The 27,156-nt window shown below is 36.9% G+C and overlaps 1 protein-coding gene across 3 annotated transcripts; it reads left to right on the top strand.

Moving 5' to 3' along the window:
* Positions 1-5,204: 5,204 nt before the first annotated feature.
* LOC140150589 (uncharacterized) lies at positions 5,205-26,290 on the top strand. 3 transcript variants are annotated; one of them, XM_072172631.1, is made up of 10 exons: positions 5,205-5,340; positions 6,478-6,538; positions 9,776-9,982; positions 10,293-10,559; positions 11,811-12,032; positions 13,880-14,164; positions 17,381-17,524; positions 20,107-20,310; positions 20,877-21,053; positions 25,000-26,290. In XM_072172631.1, the coding sequence occupies exons 1-10, from the start codon at positions 5,338-5,340 to the stop codon at positions 25,434-25,436; spliced, it is 2,007 nt and encodes a 668-aa protein (XP_072028732.1). In that variant the 5' UTR covers positions 5,205-5,337; the 3' UTR covers positions 25,437-26,290. The 3 variants fall into 3 exon arrangements, with proteins under 3 accessions (XP_072028732.1, XP_072028733.1, XP_072028731.1); XM_072172630.1 differs by lacking the exon at positions 5,205-5,340 and adding an exon at positions 5,751-5,801; XM_072172632.1 differs by lacking the exons at positions 5,205-5,340; positions 17,381-17,524 and adding an exon at positions 5,750-5,801.
* Positions 26,291-27,156: the final 866 nt, after the last annotated feature.

Consider the following 27,156-nt stretch of genomic DNA (forward strand, 5'->3'; position numbering starts at 1 on the left):
ATATAAAGGGTATATTAAGAGTATAAAACGTTTTCATAACCTTAAAAAGATTTTTGATAATCAGTCCCAGAACAACGCCAAATATGGATTAAAAGACCTTTGACCTTGGATGTACAACAGCATGTTATGATCTAATGGGAAACTGTGCACATCAACAAACACCATTTCTATCAAAAAGGCAACGGCCGATATAATTTGAAACCACATAAATTACTAGAGTTGGTTCTTCTGTTGGATTTGGACCAAGCTTTAGAATATCGAATGTTGCGTTTTGAAATAAAACAAACCAGAAATTTATCACCCATTGTAAAAGATATGGCACATGTACCGAATACATGTACATACATTGGCTGACCTTGTGGATTTCCTGGCCCAGCCATGCTAACCACATAAGGAGATTATACGATTAACCTAGTGCAGCTATTGTCATAGCAGGGTATTATTATGTAATACTCCTGATCCATATTTGGCGTTCTCTTGGACTGATAATCTACTGCTCAGCAAATAAAAATGTTTTACAGAAAACGTTTAAATGTCGGGTTATATAGACATTCTAAACAGAATGTTATTTTGGGGTTGAAAAAAATATTTTTCGAAAAATGTTTGGCCAAAATATTTTCAATAACGTTTTAAAAACGTTTTCATGACCTTTATATAACCCGACATTTAAATGTTTTAGTAAAAAAAACATTTTAAGAACATTTCTGTGTTTGCTGGGTTCAAATATTTTAACATAATGTTATTTAAGTATTGACACAATATTTGGCAAAAATGTTTGCAAAAATAGTTTACAATAACATTTTTGAAAGCATTTAAAAATATTGTTGTAGTGTGTTTTCATACAAAACGTTATCATGACCTTTATATAACCCGACATTTTAATGTTATTAAAATGTTTTTACTTAAACCAAAAGCCAAAATATAACTTATTTAAAACGTTTTTGTGTTTGCTGGGATGTTCCCATTACAGATGGTCCTCCACACCCTGCCCAATGGTAAATCCGGCTCTGTTTAGGGTATTAAAGTTTAGGATTACAGTGAGGATTATGATTAGGGTTAGAGTAGATAAGTGGGTGCTTAAGGCCCGGTCACACTATGACGGACGATAAGCAACGAAAGGTGACGAACGTGAAAATCACAAAACGTTGACGGCAAAGCGACGACAAAAAGAGGAAAAACAAGATTCGGTGACTAGTGGGAACGACCTTTAGCGACAACACGACGGCAAGGGACGAAAGGCTGCGGCAGGAAACGGAGACTAGCGACCAAATCCGGACGTTGTCTGGGCGATGAGTGACGAAGTCTCGACGGAGCCCGACAACAAGCAACGAGGTCAGACGGCTGGCAGCGGATTTGCTTGCGGCAAGGAACGGCAGCTGACGGTGGATTGCGGTGATGATGACGTGACTCAGCAGCCGACATCAAAGCCTGTGTGTGTGTGTGTGCGGGTCGTATACATGGTATAGTCCCCTTTGGCGTTCCCAATCTTCACAACGTTCTGATCATCCACTCAAAAATATCAATATCAATAATAATCAAAAATATTAACATCAATATCAACAATAATCAAAAATAGTAAAATCAATATCAATAATAATCCAAACTATTAATATCTATATCAATAATAATCAGGATTATTAACATCAATATCAATAATAATCAAAAATATTACACATATCAATAATAAACAAAAATAGTAAAATCAATATCAATAATAATCCATTAAAATATCTATTTCAATAATAATCAAAAATATCAACATCAATATCAATAGTAATCAAAAATATTACACATATCAATAATATTCAAAAATATTACACATATCAATAATAATCAAAACTATTAATATCTTTATCAATAATAATCAAAAATGTTACCATCAATATCAATAATAATCAAAAATATTACCATCAATATCAATAATAATCAAAAATATTACACATATCAATAATAATATAAAAAACCCAATATAAATATCAATAATAATCAAATATAGTAAAATCAATATAAATAATAATCTAAACTTTTAATATCTATATCAATAATAATCAAAAATATTAACATCAATATCAATTAGGCCTATTATAATCAAAGATATTAATATCAATATCAATAATAATCAAAACTATTAATATCTTTATCAATAATAATCAAAAATGTTACCATCAATATCAATAATAATCAAAAATATTACCATCAATATCAATAATAATAAAAAATATTACACATATCAATAATAATATAAAAAAACCAATATAAATATCAATAATAATCAAATATAGTAAAATCAATATAAATAATAATCTAAACTTTTAATATCTATATCAATAATAATCAAAAATATTAACATCAATATCAATTAGGCCTATTATAATCAAAGATATTAATATCAATATCAATAATAATAAAAAATATTACACATATCAAAAATAAAAAAAAAAATTAATATAAATATCAATAGGAATCAAAATATGAAAATCAATATTAATAATAATCCAAATTATTATATCAATATCAATATATCAATAATGATCAAAATATTATCATCAATATCAAAAACAATATCAATAATAATCAGAAATATTAATATTTTTGATTATTATTGATACTATTTTCTTTTTATATGAACTTTAAAATTGCATCGTGCCGGATAGTCTATTGAAATCGAAGTGACGTTTACCAACGACTACCAACGAAATTGTGACGACCTCAAAACGACTAGACACGGCCTCGCACGGTATGGAAACGTCAAAGAAATGAGGGTTACGGTCTCCAACGAAATCTGAACGGAATCACAACTGATTCTTTTGCCGTCACAAAATTTTCAACATGTTGAAAATTTGCCGACGAACGCGACGAATAATTGCGGCCGTCTGCGGTCGCTAACGGATTCGTCAGCGACAACTAACGGCAGCACACGGTGAGTGACGGTAAATTCAAAATTGCAATTCGCAGCTTAACGTCGCTTGCCGTTCACCCCTATTCGTCATAGTGTGACCGGGCCTTTAGTACTGTTAAACACTTCTCGATTTCATTTTCCCATTCTCACATGGGTATAAAATAAGCATGATAAGTGGCCGCTGCTGGTCAAAGTACAATCTTGAAGGAAGTATATAATTTGGTTCACCTCAAGTTTGATAGTGACGTCAATGCTATTTCGCGTTCGCGCCGCTGTTAACCTTTTGGGGGAATTTCCCATAATCCTTTGCAAAGTACTTTTTCGGTGATGCACACATCGCTACTGCGCATACGTTGAACTGCGTGGTAACGATATGCGCATCGGTGATGACGTATTCCACGTTAAATTTGCAAAGGCTTTCGGGAATTACCGAAATGGTCTATTGCCAGGTGTGATGTGCAATGTAGCGTTTCTATCCATTAACCTAATTTGCATACTGAGGACTTTGAAATGAAACCACTTCCACTACCATTCGCACGCAAAAGCAATTAATTTGCACCGGTGATATCGATTATTAAACCAGAGAAACCGCCGACTTATTTGATATGAACATGATACACTAATAACCTCACAGAGCAGCATCTGGTACGTCCCAGCATCTGTCTTTCTGGGACAAACATACTGAAGGGACATGGAACTAATATTTTTTAGCAAAGCCTTGCTAAAGGTCTGCTTTTGCTCGGTTCTTCTTTCGTCTTTTTTCTTCTGTTAATAATATCATAATGTATATTCAAAGCCAAATCCGTTTGACCATTGGTCACTATAGAAGAATCCAACGAGCCAAGTGATGGTAAGAATTCAGTCTGCCATTACTGGGTCCCGTCTGCACCAAACTAGTGTTGTTCCTGCCCAATTGGGTGGATTAAATCCGCTTAAAAATCGATGTTGAATTGTATTGTGTGGTAAACTTTCATCATTCTTTTGTCTACGTGTAACCCGGGTGATGGAATGCAGTTTAATATCCCCGCCAAGGCCACACCATTTCACATTTTAGGGGGAATAGACCTAAGCGGGGACCCAGCTATGTCTGTCATTGAGGTGTTGGAATGCGTGAAATTGGATTCGTCTATACACTAATCCGTCGAGCCAAGTGATGGTCAAAATATATTCCGCCATGGGCCATCCGCACAAAACTGGTGTTGTAATTGCCCAATTGGGTGGAAAAGCGCTGGTTCAAAATCAATCTTATTGTATTGCATTGTAAACGTTCGGCATCATTTTGTCACACGGGACGGGTGATGGAACATAGTTTAAAATTTCCGCAAAGCCTGCATCATTTCACATTTCAGGTGCGGGATGGTCCACTTCAATGGCTGCTATTGACGTGTAGGAATGCGTTGAATCGGATATAGGACCATTGCGTGGGGAAACATGTCACATGACAACTGGGGGTCAAATTGTCTAGGATAAATTCTGTAGTGTAAGATTTTAAAAATGCTCTCTGTGTATTTTATATATCTATTTTGCTGTTGTAGAGTAAGAGTTTTCTGTAAAGCGCACTGAGACCTTGTTACTTGCGCTCTATAAATGCCTTTTTATTATTATTATTATTATTATAAATGTCATCCATCATGTCCATTGATCCTTATGACCAAAAACGTGATTTTCAATAAAAAAAAAAAGCTACTCCTTCCACATATGACTTACACACATGCATGAGCTTTTATTGAGATCAAAGGTCATTTAGGGGTCATTTCTGGTATATGTTACCAATACAAAATGGTGCTGCTTCCGCAAATACATAGCACGATGATGTTACTTGATTATAAAAGCATGGGCTGGTGGCACAAATGTCACGTGAACAATTCGTGGTCATACACAATTATGATGGCCGAAAATGTGAATTTTTGTGCTTTTCACTAAAAATGCTACTCCTTTCACAGATTCAGTCGTAACAATGTACCTTGACCAAATTAAAACTCGCCGGCTCCGTCCGGTTCCATTTGACTTCTATTGGTTCTAAATAATGGAAACCGGGCGGAACCAGTAGGAAACTGCCGGTCGAGTTTGGATTTCATCCCTTACGGAAAGTAAAAATCAGAACAACAAGCACGTGACATATATGTTTCCTAATTATTGTAGCTTTGGTTTGTAATACAGCACATATGCAAGAATGGTTTATCTGGTTATAGAGTACGTCACTCTCAGTAAACGGTAAAGACCTGGCCAATTGGGCGATTAGTTTCATGTAGACTGTTTGGTAAGAAAGAACGACCCATCTTATTGGTCAACAGTGAAGTGACGTCAAAAACCTGATTAAAATTATTTCCAGTTTTATTTCTGTATAAATATCACTGCATATAACCAGCTTCAGTTCAGTTGGAACATCTTTATCCCGGATCTTTTCGACGAAGCATCTGAATCACTAACCCTTTGTCATGGTAAGTTTAAATTACGTTATGTTGGTAATTTTTTAATATTTCGAGGGAATAACCAGATTTCAGTGTTATTTATATCCATCAAGCGGTTTCTTTAAAACTTCCCGAGATGTCTAACTGCTTCTTTAAACAACTTAAGGAAAAAATGAATGAATTTTCGATATTGGTTTCCATGACTGATTGATAAACACTGTCCAACAGAAACTAAGGCACAACATCTTTTTTGGTCCGATAGCGCTATCGGTGCCCGAAGAGGTACCGATGAGCCTTTTTATCGTGCCCTGAACATTTTTACAGTACATATATTTTTTTAAAATTTAAATGAAAAACAATAATACTATGCAACTGTTCATTCTTATGCTTAATTCAATTTATTACATCTCCAGGGTGTGATGTTAAGAGTCATCGGTACCTAACCGGGAACCGATAGTTCTATAGGACCAAATTCGATGTGGTGCTTAATGGTAAAGAGAAAAATTATGCAACCCACGATTCGGGCTGACACTTATTGTGGCAACCTTCTCTAAAGTAGACATATTTAACGTGTTCTTTGACAAATGTTAAAATTAAAACGTTTTCTGTATGATGTTCCTCAGTGATATTAGATATTGAAATAATTGTAACAATTCAGATTTAAATCAACTTACATCGGATTGTTTATATATTATTGTGGTGTTTTTTAATTTATGATTTATTAATTTAATAATTATTAAAGATATGCAGCTATCAGGCCCTTGGATGTTTTTTTTTTAAATATTAGCCACTCTCTGTTAGCCACTAGCAGTATAGGTGACCGTATTTTCCGGAATTGGTTAGGGTTATCATGGTTATGGATAGGGTTATGGATAGGGTTAGAGTTAGGGCTTCCGGCAACCTTTTTCAGATCTTTCAGACACGTACTAAATTCCAGTTCTGCTGTGAGATAGGCCTATTCCATATAAACTCAAGGTCACGATCTTTTTATATTTTTACTTTTGTTGAATTGTTTTTTCAACCTTTTTTCAGATCTTTTTTAATTTTCCGGATACGTAAGTTCTGCTGAGAGATACTCTAAACTTGCGGTCACATTCTTTGGATATCCAAGTACTTTAAAAATTTGTATGCCCATGTTGTTGATTGTTTTCAACCTTATTTTTTCAGATGAATTTTGTCTCGCTAATGTGCATAGTGGGCTTGGTAGGGTCTGCTATAGCCACCGAAGGTAAATATCTTTTATTTTTAAAGTCCACTGTATTATGTTTCAGTTGTTATGCACCATTCATTCATTCATTCATTCATTCATTCATTCATTCATTCATTCATTCATTCATTCATTCATTCATTCATTCATTCATTCATTCATTCATTCATTCATTCGGACATTACATAGCGTGATACGCGCGCTTCATTGGGGGGTCCAAGCTAGTTGAGTAAATGGGAGCGATATACAGCAGTAGCCGCGATTCACCAAACGTTTCTAAAAGGCTGCTAGAATAAGAAACATTTTAATGCTATTTTATTGCACATGCTGAAGAAGCCTGATTACCTTTTTAAAATAGCCGAGGGGAAGCGTTTTCAATGAAATATTTTTTGTGTACAAACTGAAGTATCATAATTATGTATAAAAGAATATTTGAATATTAACTGAACATAACGATTCGTGATACCAAATCATGCTACAGTTTATATGGTTTAGGAGGCAGAGAAATATACGCCAAAATATTTTCTGAATGTAGTCAAAATAAAGGCCGAAAAGGGTATGAAAACTATGTAAAATTTACATAGGTCCCCACTAAAGATTACTGTTTCGTCTTTATGGGAATCTAATCTTTTAATATCTGAAAGAAACTTTGGGGTCTTATGTGGACTTTCACTGTAAATTCCACATTCCACACCGTCTTACAAGAAAAATGTTAGACTGACTACCTACCTTGCAAACCAACGCGATGAGCACACTCAGCGAAATCAAAAGCGATTATGTATTATGTATGTATCATTCTGTCATATGCCCCTCGTATTGTCTGTATTCGCTCGAGAATTCAACACATAAACATAAACTTAAAAGAGGGAGAGCGTGGCGCAATGGTTAGGGTACTTGCCTTTAGTGCATGAGGTCCCGGGTTCGATTCCCGGCGGTGGCGATTTGCTGGGATATTGACTTGGAAAAAAAGTCTGAAATTAATTGGCAATTTCTGTAGATTAAATTCAGACTTCCGCTCTCCCCATGGTTCATTTAGAATTGGGTATGAAAGTACTCCGTCCTTCGGAGGGGACGTTAAGCCGTCGGTCCCGTGTACAGAGAACCATACCTGTACATGTATATCGCAGCCAGGTTCGAAAAGAGTAGGGTGTTAACCCTGACTGTTCCCAACCCGTCCGGGTGTTCAAATGGACCCCAATGGAAATAAGCTTCAATAGAGGCTTTCTTGGGTTATCCAGGGTTGTAAAAAAAACCCCGAACAAATCAAATCAAAAATCAAAAAACCATGATACACTGACGTTCAATGACTATGCTAGCGCCGTGGGTTCGAGCCCCACCTTTGCCAAATGTAATTTTTTTGGGGCTTGGCGAATTTAAGTATGGCGTAGGGAGGAGTGGGAGTGATCACTCAAACGAGGAGAATAATTGAACATGTGGCATCACGGCGGCATTCGTCATCGGGCTAAGTGTTTTTAAAATACGTAAAAAACAACTTGATTTTAATGCTAATTATAGCACATTCTGAGGAAGTCTGATCTTTTTGAAATAGCCGAGTAGGCGGGTTTACAATGAAATATTTTTGTGCTAAAACTGAAGCATCCTATATATAAAGGAATATATGAATATTAACTGCGCAACATATATAACGATTCGTGATACCCAATTGTGGTACAGTTGGGACTGGGCGAATATATGTATGACATAGAGAGGAGTGATGTGGCATAATACATACCGAATCGCTATTTATTGTTCCTCTCATACCCCTGCAGCTGCACACATCAAGATTAAAGCCAGAGAACAGGACTCGACCGCCATCTCGATACGCGCATTTTGTTCCCATCCAATTTTCAATATTTGCTACTAAGATTGCGATTTCCTAGGCAGGTAGCATGGTATCCCACAATGTAATGCTCTGCTCAATTTCAAATAGAATATTTTAATAGACCGTTATTTCTTGGTTTAGAGTAAAGAAGTATTTAAAATATATAATATTATCAATGGATGAGCCAAAATAATGGCTTTAGTTCAAATTCCAAAACTTCGTATTTCGGGCGCTGTGCACTCTTTCTTGCGCGTTCAAGCATAGCCGCCTTCCTGTCCTTCTTCTTCTGAATATAGCCAGAGTGTACAAAGAATTGGGCTCAAAGCTCATTTAGGGACAATTTCAGGTATGTAACAAATACCTTCAAAATGGTGCTGCTTCCGTAAATTACATAGTACAATACTGTCACTTGCACATGCATCGGCTATAGCCCGTGAAGCTCATAGCTAATAGCCTATATGGTGTACAAAGAATTGGGGTCAAATGTCATTTAAGGACCACTCGGCGGTATGGGATCTGACTTCAAAATGCCTCTTCTGTCACATATAACATGGCAGTGGTGACGCCTCTTGCACACGTACACGTGCATTAATATTATCCACTGTTTGTATGTGGGGTCTTCACAGATTTGGGATCATTACCCCAAATCCACAGAAAAAAAGTTTTTATGGATATTGATCAAATTTATTATAAATTTCGGCATATTTTCTTTAAAAATTATACCTTATGCAACAAAAAAAGCACATTAACATGTTAACTTAAACAGTTATTGAATCCAAAATGGGCACGTTTTATTAAAGTTATTATTATATCCCAGCAAATACAAAACGTTTTCGACATCATTCGCAAAAGCTTATAAACAGTTGTCCGAAAACGTTTAGATGTCGGGTTATATAAAGGGTATATAAAAGGTATAAAACGTTTTCATTACATTAACAAAAGTTTTTTGATTACCTACTGCAAATAGTTTAACATAATATTATTCAAGTGTTGACAAAATATTTGGCAAAAATGTTTGCAAAAAATAGTTTACAATAATATTTTGAAAACATTTCAAAAATATTGTTGCAGTGTGTTTTTATACAAAACGTTTTAAAACGTTTTCATGACCTTTACATCATGACATAACCCAACATTTATTGCTTTCCAAAATCCAAAATATAACTGGTTTAAAACGTTTTTTAAACGTTTTTGTGTTTGCTGGGATAGTAGTGACACTGACATTATATTTAATTTTATTATTAATTAGTATTATATTATATTATATTATATTATATTATATTATATTATGTTATGTTATGTTATGTTATATTATATTATATTATATTATATTATATTATATTATATTTTATAATATTATATTATATGTTATATTATATTATATTATATTATATTATATTATATTATGTTATATTTTTATGTACATTTTATTGCAGAGACGTGTTTAAAACAAGATATCGAAAGTTATGGGTCCAGAAGGGTACAGAACTCGGATTTCCAATATCCCTTTCCACAACTTCCTCCTGGTACTGAACGGATTACCTTTAAAGTCACAGGACATAATGATGCTTACATTCTTTTGTCTCCGACAAACGATGGTCTACCCAATGACAGAGAACAAGATACTGGTATAACAAAAATAGGTAGGTTGTATGATGTGAATTATACATATTGGCAGCTTTAAAAATTATGCATCAAATTCTGCTAGAGATCTTGGTGTTGCCCTTGATGACACCTAACCATAGGCTAAGATCCCGGGGGATTAATCTCCCCAATATTTTACCAGGGAGGATGGTCCATACAATCACCCCCTGTTGACGCCTGTATAGCCCCAACTTTAGTTCAAATTCGCGCACGCATTTGGACCATAAACTTATTCTGTTGCCAAAAGGTGCTCTGCGCATTATAAATGTTATGGACTAATATTATTATCGTTATTTTTGTTGTCTTAAGTTATTGGTGGATGGAACAATCAAGGATCGGCAATATTGTGCAATTCACACAAGGACTGGACCAGATTCGACACTCCCAATGTTTTGAGTACAACCGAGGCAAGAGAATTTTTCGTTGAATTTGTTCCCGGCACTAATCTACTACAAGTTGGTCGAGTTGGGCAAGATCCATTTATGTCAACGCCGTATTGTTCAGAGGATGTGAAATATGTTGGTATAGCATCTGGTTGGGGTAGTAGCAACACTCAATGGGAATTTTGCTCGCAAGGTAAGAATACTTGAATTGTCGATGTCAGACGGATGAAAAAAATACGATATGGTTATTGTTTTTTTTATGGGGTTCAAGTTCATGGAGTTGGGCCTATTTTTTGCTTTTTCTTATCTATAGCATAGATATTCTCCTTATACTCGTTAGTCTTCTTATTATATTTTATTTTATTATTGATTAGTATTATATTATATTATTATTATATTATATTATATTATATTATATTATATTATATTATATTATATTATATTATATTATATTACAGACTTGACATTTAATATGGAATACTTTTTTCGGAAAATTCCAAGACTGGTCTAGAAATGGTCTGCATGAACCACGCGGGCTAAATATTAATTGGGGTGTGTCGGGTGATGGTTTAAAATAATTATTTGCCAGAAAATGTGCTTTCCATTAGTTTACATTATGGCGCTCATAATTCAGTGAATTAGCCTAAAATGGCGGATTTAAGGAGACTGAATTTGATTTCTGAAATTTCTGAATTTGAGCAACATTATTCTGATATTATCAAATTTATTCAGGTCTGATGCGATCTTGCTGAACCAATAAGTGTTTGTCAGAACTGAAATGCACCTATGAACTACCAGTTTTGAAAGTGGGAGGAGCTTTGAAAAATATGGCTCTTAAAAGTGGTACGCACTCAGAAAATTTGAATGGTCGCCTGGGGCCAAATGTTATAAACTTACTGTACACAAAGAAAGAGTGTGAGTTCATTGGACAACCAGGTATCCGCACAATTGTTTTTGTACCGTAAGTTTATAACATTTGACCTCAGGGGGCCATTCAAACTTCCTGAGTACGTACAGCTTTTAAGAGCCATATTTTAAGCTTCTGCCCTGTTCAAAACCTTGGTACATTGTAAGTGTATTTTTGCTGTCATGAATGCCAGCTGCTGACGAAGTTTAAGAAATATCACCTCAAACCCCTATAAATTTGATAATAACAGAACCATGTTGCATAAAGTCCGAAATTGTGTCCCCCACAAAGCTCAAATTCAGCATCTCTAATTCCGCCATTTTAGGCAAATTCGCTACATTATGAGCACCATAATATAAACATATGGAAAGCACATTTTCTATCAAACAATTATTTTACACCATCTCCCGACACACCCTAATTAATATTTAGCCCGTGCGGTCTATGCAGACTCCGTCCAGACCAGTCTTGGAATTTTGCGAAAAATATTCCATATTAAATGTCAAGTCTGTATATTTTATATACATTTTATTGCAGAAACAGAAACTGCAGAGACGTGCTTAGAACAAACTGTCGAAAGTTATGGGTCAAGAAGGGTACAGAACTCGGATTTTCAATATCCCTTTCCACAACTTCCTCCTGGTACTGAACGGATTACCTTTAAAGTCACAGCACCCAATGATGCTTACATTCTTTTGTCTCCGACAAACGACGGTCTACCCAATGATAGAGAACAAGACAAAGGTGTAATAAAAATAGGTAGGTTGTATGAGGTGAAATATTTCATCACGTGTCAATTAGTATTCGAATTGGTCTAATTGGCGGCAATAGTATACTGGCTTGAGAAAAAAAAGTAGTTAAAGCTATTGGCCCGAGGTAACTGGGAATTTATGTCACCAAAGACCAATAGTCTTAACACGGAGCCTCGAAAGAAGTATTATATTTTTTTATATCTTTCATTTATATATACGTTTTGTTCATTGATTAGTTAAAAAAACTTTGCATGGGAACTCAAAAGGTCATCATACACTGGAATTAGCCTCACTATACGTCCCTTCTTTCTTGCTGCTTTTACTGTAAGAACTGGCAACAAAATCCATTGTTTTATCTTCTTCAAACAGCTGAAATCGAGGATCTTCTTCAGTAGTAACAGCAAGGGGGTGACACTAAATTCACGGTTGTTCTATTAGCAACGCAAAATCTATGAAAAATTCAGCTGGTTTACTATCTAGAAAGTGAGGCCAGTTATCGATCCGTTATAGCTCGTTATGAATAATTCATGTTCGGCCCCTTAGATCATGTTAATTGAGTTTGGCAAATAACAACGTTGTTAGTTTTGCGAACTTTGCCTGTTCAATGAGAGTATAGCACGCCCCCAATACATCTGGGCGCAAACCAGGCGAAAACGATCCAGTTTAATGAAATGGCGGACGGGTATTCCCATCAGGCACCAGTGATATGTTTTTTCAAAGAAAGTCTACTAATTTGATATGAAATGACATTTTGCAGTAGCAAAGTCAAAATTAGGACTTGCTGTCAATAATATGAAGGAAATATGTGACAGAGGCAAGGTGAGAAATACAAGTAGTATTTAAGTTATAATAACCTTTGATACCCGACCTGACCTTCCATCATGGCGCCATGGTTCGTTTTATGTATTTCTATTATGCTCTCAAGTAAAATAAAATACCAATCTGCGCTGAGCAGACAATGTTACTTGGCTCCCAGCATGAATTATTGATTTTATACTAAGGTAATGAAATGCACAGTGTATGTGCATGATGTGCAAGCATACTCCAAATATTTACGGTAAATCTGAATAGTGGTCACATGGTGACATATCATGTGTTCGGGAAAACACGTGGCAACATTTTAAGATTTCAGGCTTGTTTACTAGTTAATTGCCATTTGTACTCTTTATTATTTATCTTTGTTAATTAACATATATTTTAAATGCTGATAAATCGTGGTTGGCTGCCCATGATATCTGTTAAATTCAATGTTTTATGAATATAATTCTACCACGCAGAGGGGGTCACGCAGCAGAATTTCACATCACCTGACTTATCTAGATTTCGAAGCTCTGCTCTTCAAATTCATGTAACTTTCAAAGTTTATACATTTAATATATTTAATAAGATACTATTTTTTTGTTATAACCAACTGGTACACGAAATATACTAGCTTATCACCTATACAGAAAGGTGATTATCAGCCTTCACTTAGCAAATTCACATGCCCGGCATATATGCAGCCATTCTCCGTCTGGATAACATGACTGTCGCCCTCAATACGTCTGGGCGCAAATTTAAATAACAATACGCTATTTACATATCAATGTGGCCTCATGCTAATTTCTAGCGCCGCTTCCAGGCCTATTCCGTGGTAACAGCAGCCGCTCAAGTCCAGCCATGTTTGAACTGTCATCTGCTTGTACTCTCGTCTAGTCACAGCCTGTAGTCTCAACGTTCAATTCACTTGCGGCAAATATAACGAATCGTTGCTAGTGGCGTAACCACTATCAGTGGGTTCCGTTTAGGAACCTTTCTATTATGCACATTGTAAATGTTATGAACTATTATTGTTATTGTTATTTTTGTCTTAAGTTATTGGTGGATGGAACAATCAAGGATCGGCAATATTGTGCAATTCACACCAGCAATGGACCAGATTCGACACTCCCAATGTGTTGAGTACCACCGAGGCAAGAGAATTTTTCGTTGAATTTGTTCCCGGCACTAATCTACTACTAGTTGGTCGAGTTGGGCAACCTGCATTTATATCCACGCCGTATTGTTCAGAGGATGTGAAACCCGGGGATGTGAAATATGTTGGTATAGCATCTGGTTGGGGTAGTAGCAACACTCAATGGGAATTTTGCAGCACGCAAGGTAAGAATACTTGAATTGTCAGACGTTTAAAAAAATGGCTTTTTCTGCAACAAAAAAATACGATATGGTTATTGATGTTCTCTGCATGCTTTTGGAATGGCGCATAATATAAACATGTGACAACCAGGCATGCAATGAATACCTAGAAGGAAGAAGGGCTTAACTCCTTCTCATTATTCTCAATAAGGCCCTACTTCATGGAGTTGGGCCTTTCTTCCATGAAAACCATGATCGAGTGTACTGGAATATTTAGAAAGTGAATTTGAGCCCTACTTTCACACCAAAGGAAGAACTTTCTCCTCGCGATAAAATGCTGGATCTTACTCATTCATGTCATTATTGTGAAATGGTGGAGTTGAGCCCTTCTTCCACTTAGGTATCCAATAGTGTATTTGGTGATCCACGTCTAAGGATGTTCAAATAGCTTGGGTGGACCAAGCAGGGTGTCCCATCGTAATTAGTACCCATCCAAGCCTTGGTATTTGTAAGCATACACCAACATGATAAGAAAATTTTTCTCGACTTACACTAAGCAAGATCCATATTAATACCATAAACTTACCAATTGCAAAACCATACATAGTGCAGTTATACTGCACAGCAAACATGATTCGACCTTTGCTTTACTTAAACCTGGTTAACAGGAAATTACTCCAGCAAAATCAATCGATAAAGTCTAGTCTATCCTCCACATTGAATGGTGGACTGCACTTATGCCCAAATATGGCACTTGCCAATCAATAATCACCCACTTGAAATCCCCTGACTCGCTGCACTTACCAAAGTTATGGACAGATATGGGAGCTGTTTTTGCTGTTATCTGTCATTTACATATCAGGGAAGTACGAACATACCTACTCAGTATTTAGCTTACACAGCGGTCAACAAGTGAGTGATAGTCACTAAAAATTTCCCAATATCTAAATTAGCTAAAAATTTAGGACATGTTTATACAAAGTTCTATTTTCTAGAATTTCAGAGAGTACAAACAATATTGTCCGGTTATTTTTCTAACATACACTGTTTGTAGAGGCCACACATCAATGGTGAGAGCACTGTGTATTGTGTATAGGAAAATGAACAGTAACTACAGTATGACATTAAGGGGGCAGGCAGGATCACTCAAAGTGCGAAATGTTAGACATTGTTTTGGTATATGTATCTTTAAAAGTAATGATGATCGATAACTACATAAAAGTATTTTCAGAAAGGAAATGATGCCAGGAATCCAACTAGCACGGAAGATTTCTGCAAAACGACCAGTTTATGTGAAAAGCGCCAAAATTGATTTGCCATGCCAAATTGCATATGTGCGTTCTAAAGACACAAAACTATACCAGGTTGTCTCAAATTTGTTTTAAAATACCTTAAAATATCCACAATTTTGGTCAAAATTGAAAAAAAAAGTTAAATTTTGATTCATTTTGAAAAGTAGAAAAACTGTACCGGTATGATATAAATCGCCACAGTCTTAGGTGACCTGTTCAGTGATTCTTCCCGTTTTAGTGATCGCTCCCGTTTATATTAGACGGCTAATTGTTTTCCCTATAAATAAACGTTGTTGGTCATCTACCTTGAAAAAAAATGCTACCAACGTTCAAACAATTTTGAAGTCCGCATAAATGTTGGTATTACATTATTTTGAAAATTTTTAATTAATTCCAGAAATATTATACACGAGTGAGCCACTGAGTGACAATAAGATTGCTTTTAAACCCAATTTAGCCTCTCGTATGGCTTAGCGGTGGACGCTAAAACCATACACTCCTGGTTCGAACCCCGGTAGGGTACTTCTATTTTACTTTTGATTTTATTTTAACTCAGTTTTATTATTTATTTTTTCTTAATCCAAGGTTTTATAATTTCGTTAAAGCCTTATTTCAATTTCGTTATTTTTTGCCAAAAGTTATGAAAATATCTGCCATGAAGTTTTTCTGGTCATTTGAAGCAGATAAAATGAAAGAAAAAGAAAACACCAATTATGTTGACCATTACAGCTGTTCTACGGGGAATTTAATGTCTTAATAAGACATCAAAGAGGCTCTCAAATTTGGCTGATTCCAAGAAATGACAAATATGCCATAAAATCAGATTTGAAAGGAAAATCATTCGTGTATTTATGGCTGAATCTCATGATTTGATAAACGCATAGAAAAAATTGAAGGGAAGACATTGTTCAAAATGTATTGCATTGATATTGAAAAATAACTATAAATGACACACACACACCCTCAACCCCATAACAAAACAAGAGAGAAAAAGATTCCAAAACAAAACAGTAGGGGTTCGAACATTGAACCTCTGGTACTAAAGGCAAATGTGTTAACCACTTCACCACAACAGCCTGCTACAAAATATTCGTGCTTTTTTGCAACCTTGTTTCTTATTCAGAGTCTCACTCAATAACAATCCTTTTAAAACTGATTTCACTTCCGTGTATAATGAGGTGATATTACTTTTTATATTGGCTTCAATATTTTGCAAGACAAAACAGTGTTTTGCATTAATAAATAAACATCACATGATCACTAGACGATTATTAATGGATATGGACAGGGCCGGCTGCACTGGTTACCAATGGTCACGCATAATTACGACACAGTTTTCAGTCCGACACGCCGTCAGTCCGAATCCGAAATACACTGCGCTAGTCCGAATTTGGAAAACACTTCTTCAGTCCGACACTGCGCTAGTCCGAAACTAAAAATCATGGCGCTAGTCCAAAACTGAAAACTACAGTGCTCTCCCGAATCTGAAAAACACTGCGCTAGTCCGAATCTGAAAAACACTGCGCGAGTCCGAATATCAGACTAGCGTAGTGTTTCCACAATTCAGATTCGGACTAGCGAAGTGTTTTTCAAATTCGGACTAGCGCAATGGTTTTCAGTTTTGGACTAGTGCACTGCTTTTTAGTTGCGGACTAGCGCAGTGTCGGACTGAAGGAGTGTTTTCCGGATTCGGACTAGCGCAGTGGTTTTCAATTTCGGACTAGCGCAATGGTTTTCATTTTCGGACTAGCGGCGTGTCGGACTGGCAGAGTGTATTTTAGATTCGGACTAGCGATGTATCGGACTGGTGCAGTGCATTTCAGATTCGGACTAGCGGCGTGTCGGACTAGCGGAGTGTCGGACTAGCGGCGTGTCGGACTAACGTCCTGTACCCATTTCCATAGTAGTTGAAAGATTCTCATTTTTTCTTTATTTCTTTTCCTTATAGAATGCCCTAACATATGTACTAGGGAATTTAACCCCCAGTGTGGAAGTGATGGGGTTACCTATGATAATCCATGTCTTCTGGAGGCAGCTCAGTGTCACAATGCTGATGTTGACTTACAACTTGCACACGAAGGCCAATGTGTGGGTACGTTCTGCATCATTATCATTATTTCATTTTTTTTTAAATTTGTGAAGTAACTATAGACGAATCCAACGAGCCAAGTGATGGTTAGAATTTAGTCGGCCATAACTGGGTCCCAACTGGGTTTCCAACACCCACCCCCATCAATTTCAAAATTCATCAGCACCAAGATTAGGGCAGGGTGGCAAGTCAGTCCCCTCCCCTGCTCAGTCGACAGATATGTTGTGACAAAATTTACGATTTGCATCTGCCTTTTGGTCTATTTTAGACACAAAGTTAACCCCAAATTTGGCCCATTTAGTATTTTTAAAAATGAAAAATTGCCGTGCATGAAACTTGTGTACTGGATCAAAATACCGGGACTAGATTACCCAAAAATTGTAAAAGGCCTATACTTCTTCCTTTGGGACCAGTGTACTGGAATATTTAGAAAGTGGCTTTGATCCCTTCTATCACACCAAAGGAAGAACTTTCTGATAGCAATAAAATGCTGGATCTTACTCATTATTGTGAAATAGTAGAGTTGGGGGCCTTCTTCCACTAGGTATTCAATAGTGTATTTGGTGATCCATGTCTAGCGATGTTCAAATAGCTATAGGTGGACCAAACAGGGTGTCCCATCATAATTAGTACCGATCCACTTTGCCTTGGTATATGTAGGCTTACACCAACATGATAAGAATATTTTTCTTGATTTACACTATTAAGCAAGATCCATATTAATATCATAAACTTACCATTCGCAAAACCATACATTAAGGGACAGGCAGGATCACTCAAAGTAGAAAATTTTAGACATTGCTTTGTATTGTATCTTAAAAAGTAATGATGATCGATAAGTACATAAAAGTATTTTCAGAAAGGAATTGATGCCAGGAATCTAACTAGCACGGAAGATTTCTGTAAAAACGAGCAGTTTTTGAGAAAAGCCCCAAAATTAATTTTCCATGTCAATTTTTTCGGTCCACCATTACAACTTACCCTTAATATCCAAATTGACGATAATTACATTAAAGACACATAACTAGACCAAGTTTTCTCATTTTTAATTAATTTTTTTTTTTTTTTAAAATATCCACAATTCTGGTCAAAATTGAAAAAAAAAAGAGTTAAGTTTTGACCCGTTTTGAAAAGTGGAAAACTCTTAATAGCCTTTGGTCACCTGTTCAGTAATTCTTCCCGTTTTAGTGATCGCTCCCGTTTGCTCAGCTAGTAGGGGCCCGCTAGTATAATTATAATAATAACAATACTACTTTTGAATTCAATCATTACTACAATTTTGATTTTTAAATTACTTTTTAAAGAAGAAAAATAAAATTTATAGTAAATGTTATCAATATTTGATCAATATCCGTAAAAAAGATGCACTTCAGGTTTAGTCATCAACATATTGCTTGTATTAACTTAAGGGAACTGGAATGAGCGTTTTGAGCGTTTCAGTATTTTTTGTGGGACATGAGAGCACATCAGACCTATCGAATTGCATTCTGAATACGAAGAATGTCTTTCTGATATCAAATAATTTTCATTTTATGAAAATCACGATATAATACAAATTTTATGACAAATTAATAAAATTTGATATTTTCACATTTTGAGATATAACAGTCCTCGAAGTAAATTTTATCAATTTAATGATATATTCTTAAAGTGTACGTAGCTGGGAGGAAAAGCCGACGATCAATTGAAAATTTTGACATTTCATATTGAAGATATGGATTTTTTTCCCAAAAGGACCTAATTTTTTTTGGTTTTTTGGGAAAAAAATCCATAGCTTCAATACGAAAGGTCAAAATTTTAAATTGATCGTCGGCTTTTCATCCCACCTACATACACTTCAAATATAAATCATCAGATTTATAAAGTTTACTTCGAGTACTGTTAAATATCAAAAATATCAATTTTAATGATTTGCCATAAAATGTGTATTACATTGCGAATTTCAAAAAATCAAAATTATTTGATATCAGAAGGACATTCTTCGTATTCAGAATGCAATTCGATATGTCTGATGTGCTCTAATGTCCCACAATAAATACTGTCCAAACGTTCATACCCCTTCTCTTAAAGCACCTGATCAAATGAATAAACCTCATTAGCTCAATTGGTATCAGACTTATATGCTTCAGGTTCCTAGTTTGAATCCCGGTAGGTAAAATAAAGTTAAGTGACGAATTTGTATTCGTTGTGAATATTTCATCTGATGGGGTAGGTATTTGTTTTTATTTCAACAAAGTTTTCTCAATTTTACTGAATTGTTGACCTTAAAGTTTCCGCTAGGACGATGCAGACTGAATTATTTCTCATAATAAGAAGGATATATTTTCGTCGTCTATCACTACCAGATGATAATATCGGGTTTTCTATATCAAATCATCATATTACGTTTTCAAGATTTTGTACGAGTTGGACTTTTCTCTTTGCATTTGAATGGGGTACGGAATTTGTGCGAATGCGTAAATACGCGTGATTTCTGCTGTGGATGTGAAATATGTTTCCAAATCCTTCCACAACTGACATAATATTATTTTTCAGAAAATACTGTGCACTAAAGTTTTAAAACCTCTGTTTGCTTTAAATTACAGCCGTTACTAGTGAATGTAAAGATGCAGACGGCAACCCTATAAACGAAGGCGGATCTTTGCCACCTTCTGAGCCGTGTGAAACGGGGTGCGTGTGCTCTAATGGTGAGCGTGTCTGTGCTCTTATGTCCTGTAGAGCTCCTCCCGAAAATTGTGAACCTGAATACATCGATGGAGAATGTTGCCCATCCTATGAACATTGTGAAGGTATGTGAAGACATCAAAAAAGTAGCTACCCTTAGAATTTACCAATCAGTTTTACAATACGTACTGTATATTTACGCCCCAGTACACTCTAAATTTCAAGGATTTAAAATAAATCCCAAGGGACTGTGATTAGGGACCAATCAAGTGTTAGATTTAAAATTAAATCTTTAAGATTTAAAATTAAATCTTTAAGATTTAAAATTAAATCTTTAAGATTTAAAATTAAATCTTTAAGATTTAAAATTAAATCTTTAAGATTTAAAATTAAATCTTTAAGATTTAAAATTAAATCTTTAAGATTTAAAATTAAATCTTTAAGATTTAAAATTCAAATCTATAAGATTAATTTTAAATCTAAAATTGATTGGTCCCTAACTACAGTCTTAAGGATTTATTTTTAAATCCTTGTAATTTAGAGTGTATGACACGTACCTATCTAAGCACAGGCAATACATCGCCACACGGCGTGTAATTAATGTACGGATAATACGACGTGCACTCGATGCAAATGTATCATGGCTTACGGCACTATGATCAATATTCAATTATTTTGCTTTAAATTACAGATGTTACCGGTGGATGTATAGAAGGCGAATCTCTGCCATCGTCCAATCCATGTGAAGTGAATTGCGTGTGCTCTAATGGTGAGCGTATCTGTGCTGTTATGGACTGTGAATTTCGTGAAAATTGTGAACCAGAATACATCGATGGAGAATGTTGCCCATCCTATGAACATTGTGAAGGTATGTGAAGACATCACAAAAAGTAGCTACCCTCAGAATTTACCAATTAATATTACAATACGTATAATATTTACGACCCAGCTCGGCACGTATCTATTAAGCACGAGCAATACATTGCACCACGGCGTGAAATTGATGTACGGATTTAACGAGGAATAATTTGGAGACCTTTTCAACAGCATTTGAGCAGTTTGAATTTTGACCTCTGTGTGAACTCTCACACGCCATATCTCAAAATGCTCAATGCTGACAGAGGTCCAGTAAACGTATGTTTGAAATTGGTTGTCTTGAGAAGCAATATCCATCAAAACCAAACCATGGACATCAAAAGAAAATTCTGTGGCAAAATTACGTTTGGCAGCAGGACTATTATATTGTGTTGTGTGCGGGTGTGTGTGTGTGTGTGTGGGGGGTCTTTTCAAACGAAATCAAACTGCCGGTGTCATATGGGATGTTTTTACCATGCCTACAAAGAGAAGTAATTCATTGGTAGAGCACCAGCGCAGTCACCTTCGATGAGCACTCCATTATAATGCCTCTTTGAAGGTGTCTTGGGAAGTATTTCTTGAACTGCATATCTCCTTGTCTTGGGTAGGCATCAATTGATTCTTCGAGGTCTCTGGACTTAGGACCAGACTCTGGTGGGTTAAATCGATTTTAAGTGCGCACGGACGTCACGCTTCCCTCAGAGATAGATTTAATTAAACCATCATCAGAGATCACCAGCGCGGTCATCTTTGGAGTCTAATTTCATCCTTCTTAAGATGAGCACTCCTGGTGTATTTCTCTCTTGGAAGTTGACAAAATTGGAAAAATCACCTTGTTGCGGTCTAACTATAAACACACAAACAAAATCAGCTTGTTATACTAGCAAGTGCCACACCGTTGCAACGGTCCACCCGGGGTGATGTTAGGCCGTAGGCAGGACTAGTGTACAGCTATGAAAAGTGTCGTTGAGGAATATTTATAAGTGTCACTTGGCATATTTAGGTCTGAGTGTCTTGTGCTGGTTCGTCTTCTTTATCTTCACATGGAGAATGATGATAACTGTTTTGGTCCTTTCAGAATAGATTGTAATATCAGGACGTTTTGCAGTCTCTGTGATTATGGGAGGAAATACTACTTGCTTATGTTCCTCATCCATCAGAAATTCCCAGTCATTGGCCTTCTGTAACAGGTTTGTTGAGTCCCTTTTTGGAAGAGGCAGTGCTGGGTTCCGGTAGGTTACACCATCTGCAGTGCGGAATTTGATAGTGGTCATATAGTGGGTATCTTCTGGAGGGGTGTTCGACTTCTGATTTGCCTCTTCAATGAAGGGCATTATGCCATTTGCTACAGCTTTCAGTGTCTGATCATGCCTCCAGTTGTATCTACCACTCTGCAGAGAATAGTTATATCCATTTAAGATATGGAATAGAGTGCAGTTATTATGATGACATAAATGGCAGGATCAGAGGTTGGTCTTTCCCCAGAGTCTCAAATTAGCTGGTGATGGAAGTTGGTCGTGGATGGCATTGACATGGAAAGATAGGAGCTCTGGTGTCCATACATAAAGGAGCTTCTTCCAAGATGTATCTACTTGCATGGCAGAGTCCCATCTGAGCCATTGTCCTTGTTTGGCGCAGCCATAGAGGTACACAAGCATGTCATCTTCATCTACGTCTTTTACCAGACTAGTGAGGCATTTCCTGTGTTCTTGGGGTTTCATGTCTCTTAACAGTTTCTGGTTCTTTTTGAAACCAAGGCCTGCTCTGTCTGTTTGACCTCTGCACATCTCATTCAGTATCAGATGTCGCTCTCTTTGTTCAAGTTCTCTGACTCCGTTCCACCTTGATTGATTTGCTTTTCTTTGTGGGCAGTCTTTGTAGAGAGTCTGTGTTTTTCCATCTATAGAATACTTGTTGAGATGGTGCTTGGTGACTTGCATGCATTTTACAGAAGTGGTGAGTCTTTTAAGGTGAAGCCCATACTTCTTCCTGCTTCTGTATAGAGCACTGTTGGTGATAGTTTTCTGCTATTAACGACATGAGACTACCGGAGAGTTTGAGATTCTCATTTAAATCATTAGCATGAGACTACCGGAGAATTGTGGGCTTTCTAATATGTCCGTTACATATATCTTGCTAAAATGAACAATAGCCCATGGTTGATAGTGCCTAAGTTCTTGACGTGCGTCACTCCTCATGCATGTCACATGGGCCGGACAATCAGTGGTTCACAGCAGCTTAGGAACAACAAAAGTGAAGGGGTACAGTAAAGCATCAGACACGTGAAATAAGATGCTTATGCACTCTGTTCTTGAAGGACGGTGCGTCGTTGTCAGATATGTCTCCGACTGCTCCATCTGGTTGGCTATATCAAACGTGAACTGCAGAGTGCGAATGAATGAGATAATGAAGATCTGGGCAGACAGATGGAAGATGACCATCAATATCTAAAGGCAATGACAATATCAAGAAAGCAGAATCTAATTAAGCTAGATCTTCTGTTTGGTACCACCAAACTGGCTGAGAAGGAGGGGAGGGTATCCTGGGAGTCACAGACGACAGCAAGCTGAACTGAATAAAGCACATTTCCAACGTCTCGTCCAGAGCAGGACAGAAGCTGGGCACTCCGAGGAGAGTTGTAAATAAACTTGATGTCAGAGACAGAGCAACCGATTACAAGGCTCAAGTTCGCAGTGTGATGGAATATGCCACACTGTCTTGGATGAGTGCCATCTCTAGGATTACTAGGATGCCTCTATCCAGAGGAAGGCCCAGAGCTAAACATCACATCTGTCCATCAAGACGTGAAGTGGCTGCAGCAACAGTCTTCTACAAAATGCACACCAGCTTGTGCCCACCAGATCTGAAGGCACCACTCCAGCTTGTCAATACCTTGCCATGCTCTCACGGAACCATCTACTGGCAGGATCGGTTCAGGCTAGCGAGCAGTGTACGGCTTCAGGGTTGTCTCCAGATGTAATCGCACAAATAAGGTGGAATCATCTGCGTAGAGGTAGGGTTGGTTGCAAACTCATCACCCAGGTCATGCATGAAGACAGAGGACAAAAGTGGGCCCAATATCGACCCCTGGGGAATTGATGATTTGATGGAGGAAGTACTTTACTGGCCAGATAAGACACCTTTGATGGAACGATCTGTCAGGTAGCTCTTAATTCAGATAAGCAGCTTGCCGGATCTTTTGCCATGTTATCAGTTGGATTCCAAGGCGATATTTCTGAAGTTGTTTCTGTACAACAGCCTCCATGACCTCGAATTTCTTTTATGAATAGGTATGACAGATGCAGTCTTCCATTGGCTTAGAGAAGCAAAGCTCAAACAGCAGGTATCGGGGGATTATTCTACAAACCAAATCAGACATAAACATGAGACTGCCGATGTCATGTGAGGTCATTTTACCATCCCTAGCAAAGATATTGTCTTCTTCTACAAACGACATGAGACTACCGGAGAGTTTGAGATCTCTCATTGTCATTAACATGAGACTACCAGCGGGATAGGGGGCTTAACCTGTTTTTGATATAGTGGGTTTCTTCTATAAACGACATGAAACTACCGGATAGTTTGAGAGTTCTCTTAATCATTGACATGAGATTACCGGGGAATATGGGCCCTTCTAACATGTCTATGACATATCATGGGGATAATGGGCTTAGGCTATTCTACAAACGGCAAGTTTCAAATATATTTTAAAAATTTAAAATAATTGTACATTTTCATGCCCATATTTGGAATCAGCATGAAATTGCATGAAAATGAGTATAAACAAGCCTAGTTGGTTCAATGGATCTTAAAATATCTCTTGATATTTTGAGAAAATATCGAGTAGTACACAAAGCATTAAATATCTTACCCCAAGATCCGTAGATTTCTAAAGGTAACCGGACATTCATATCCCTTAAAAGACGCACATTTCCTTTGTTTATTGTTTATCTTTTTAGATGTAGAGTGTGATGCGACGTGTCCGGAAATGTGGACTTCTTACAATGGCGCGTGTTATATGTATAACGGGAAAAAGGTCAACTGGGCAACCGCTAAACGTGAATGCGCAAGTCTCGGCGCGGATCTTGTTAGTCATCTTGTCCGAGATGGCGATGAGCACAGGTTCCTTGGTGATTACATTGCAATGGTTAGCGGTGGAGTTAAGGGTAAAAACAAGTTCGTTACAGCGTGGATTGATCTTAATGATCAGGATGAGGAAGGCAACTTTGTTTGGAATAATGGTGAAGCACATGAAGGCATTGTAGACCAGAAGAAGCAAAAGAAGAAGCGTGATTGCGTTATTATCAAGAGAGGGGTTTTCGAACATGAAAAATGCGGAAGCAAGCGGGCTTTCGTGTGCAAACAGCATCAAATCCAAATACTTCCCCATTATTAGTAATTCGGCGTAGACGTTGACAAGGTAAAAGACGGAGTGGATGGGCTGTGTGGATTACTAACTGTTCTTATCCAGTCTTTGTGTAAGTTTGAGAGTATACACAGTCTACTCAATCGATATCAGGAAGGGGCATTGTGACGTCATCCAATCCTAGCATCCAATCTACCTCTTACCTAAACGTCGTACACACCTTAAAGTGCATGTTTTAAGTAGCAATAGTAATCATTTATGATGGACATGTCCAAATTTTAAAAAGTAATAATAAAGTAAAGCATAGATCAAACACTTAAGGTGGTACTACACCCCTTGATAAATTTGTGACTATTTTTGCATTTTTCTCAAAAAATAATTACACACTTGTAACAAAAGTTATGTATATTATAGGGGCAAGGAATTCAGTTACTACACTGGAATTTAAGTGATTCAAGACAAGCAGTACGTTATTTATGATAAGAAAAGAGGTACCAATAGAATGTACCTCATTTCTTAACATATATAATGAACCACTTGTCTTGAATAAATGAAATTTCAGTGAAGTAATTGGATTCCTTACCGCTATAATATACATAACTTTTGTTACCGGTGTAATTTTTTTGAGAAAAATGCAAAATTAATCACACAATTTATCAAGGGGTGTAGTACCACCTTTAAGCCGTGTGCATCTTCTCCTAACGCTTATATGGCAAGTGTGAATCATATCATATTTAAAATCGTATTTTAAATTATATGATAGATAGAACGACGGCAAAAGAAAAGTACGAACATTAAAATGTGTGGGAGAGGAAGGAACAAGACCAGAAAGTGACAAGTGTTTGAAAAGGACAGTGTTGATTAAAAATAACCCAAAATAAGAACCTGAATAAGAACGTGTAACAGTACTCTGTGATTTAAGTTTATGCACTCTATCAACATAAAACAAAGTTCAGTTTTCAGAATAACGTCACTGTTTCAGCTAAGAATATACTAGCTAAAACGGAAGATGATATTTGCGTCGACCTTGGCAGTATATTTGTGTGGTACAGGTACATGTATTAGAAAAGTTGTGATGTTTCTCACCACTTTAACACGCCATGTGCCTCAATACGGCGGAACTAGGCGGATATATGTAGGGAGGGGTAATCAAACAGCAAGTCATGAAGCAACAAGACATGAAGCCTGAAGAACAGTTCTCTGATGTGTTCAACGGTGAACTAGGTTGCCTCCCAGGAGAGGTACACTTGGAGGTAGATAGCACGGTTGAGCCCTCCATAGTGCCACCACGGAGACTACCACACGCAATTAAGACTAAAGTGACAGCTGAGTTGGACAACATGGTGAGAAAGGGAGTAATCACACCGGTGGAAGAGCCAACGCGATGGGTAAGTCAACTGGTAGTCGCAGAGAAAAGTAACAAAGATCTACGCATTTGCATTGACCCCAGACCCCTCAACAAAACCCTAAAGAGGGCCCACTACCAGTTACCCACTATTGATGATATTTTGCCAGATTTAGCCCAAGCAAAAGTTTTTTCCAAACTTGATCTGAGTTCTGCCTTCTGGCAAATCAAGCTGGATGAGGAGTCTAGTATGCTCACTACATTTGCCAGTACCATTTGGGACCTCAGTTTCTTCGGAAATCTTTCAACAGAGAATTCACGTGGCTCTAGCAGGCCTTGACGGTGTAGTCTGTGTCGCAGATGATATTTTGGTGTATGGAACAGGTGAGACAAATGAAGCTGCAC

Source organism: Amphiura filiformis, chromosome 4 (assembly GCF_039555335.1).
Source record: "Amphiura filiformis chromosome 4, Afil_fr2py, whole genome shotgun sequence".
Taxonomy (NCBI): domain Eukaryota; kingdom Metazoa; phylum Echinodermata; class Ophiuroidea; order Amphilepidida; family Amphiuridae; genus Amphiura; species Amphiura filiformis.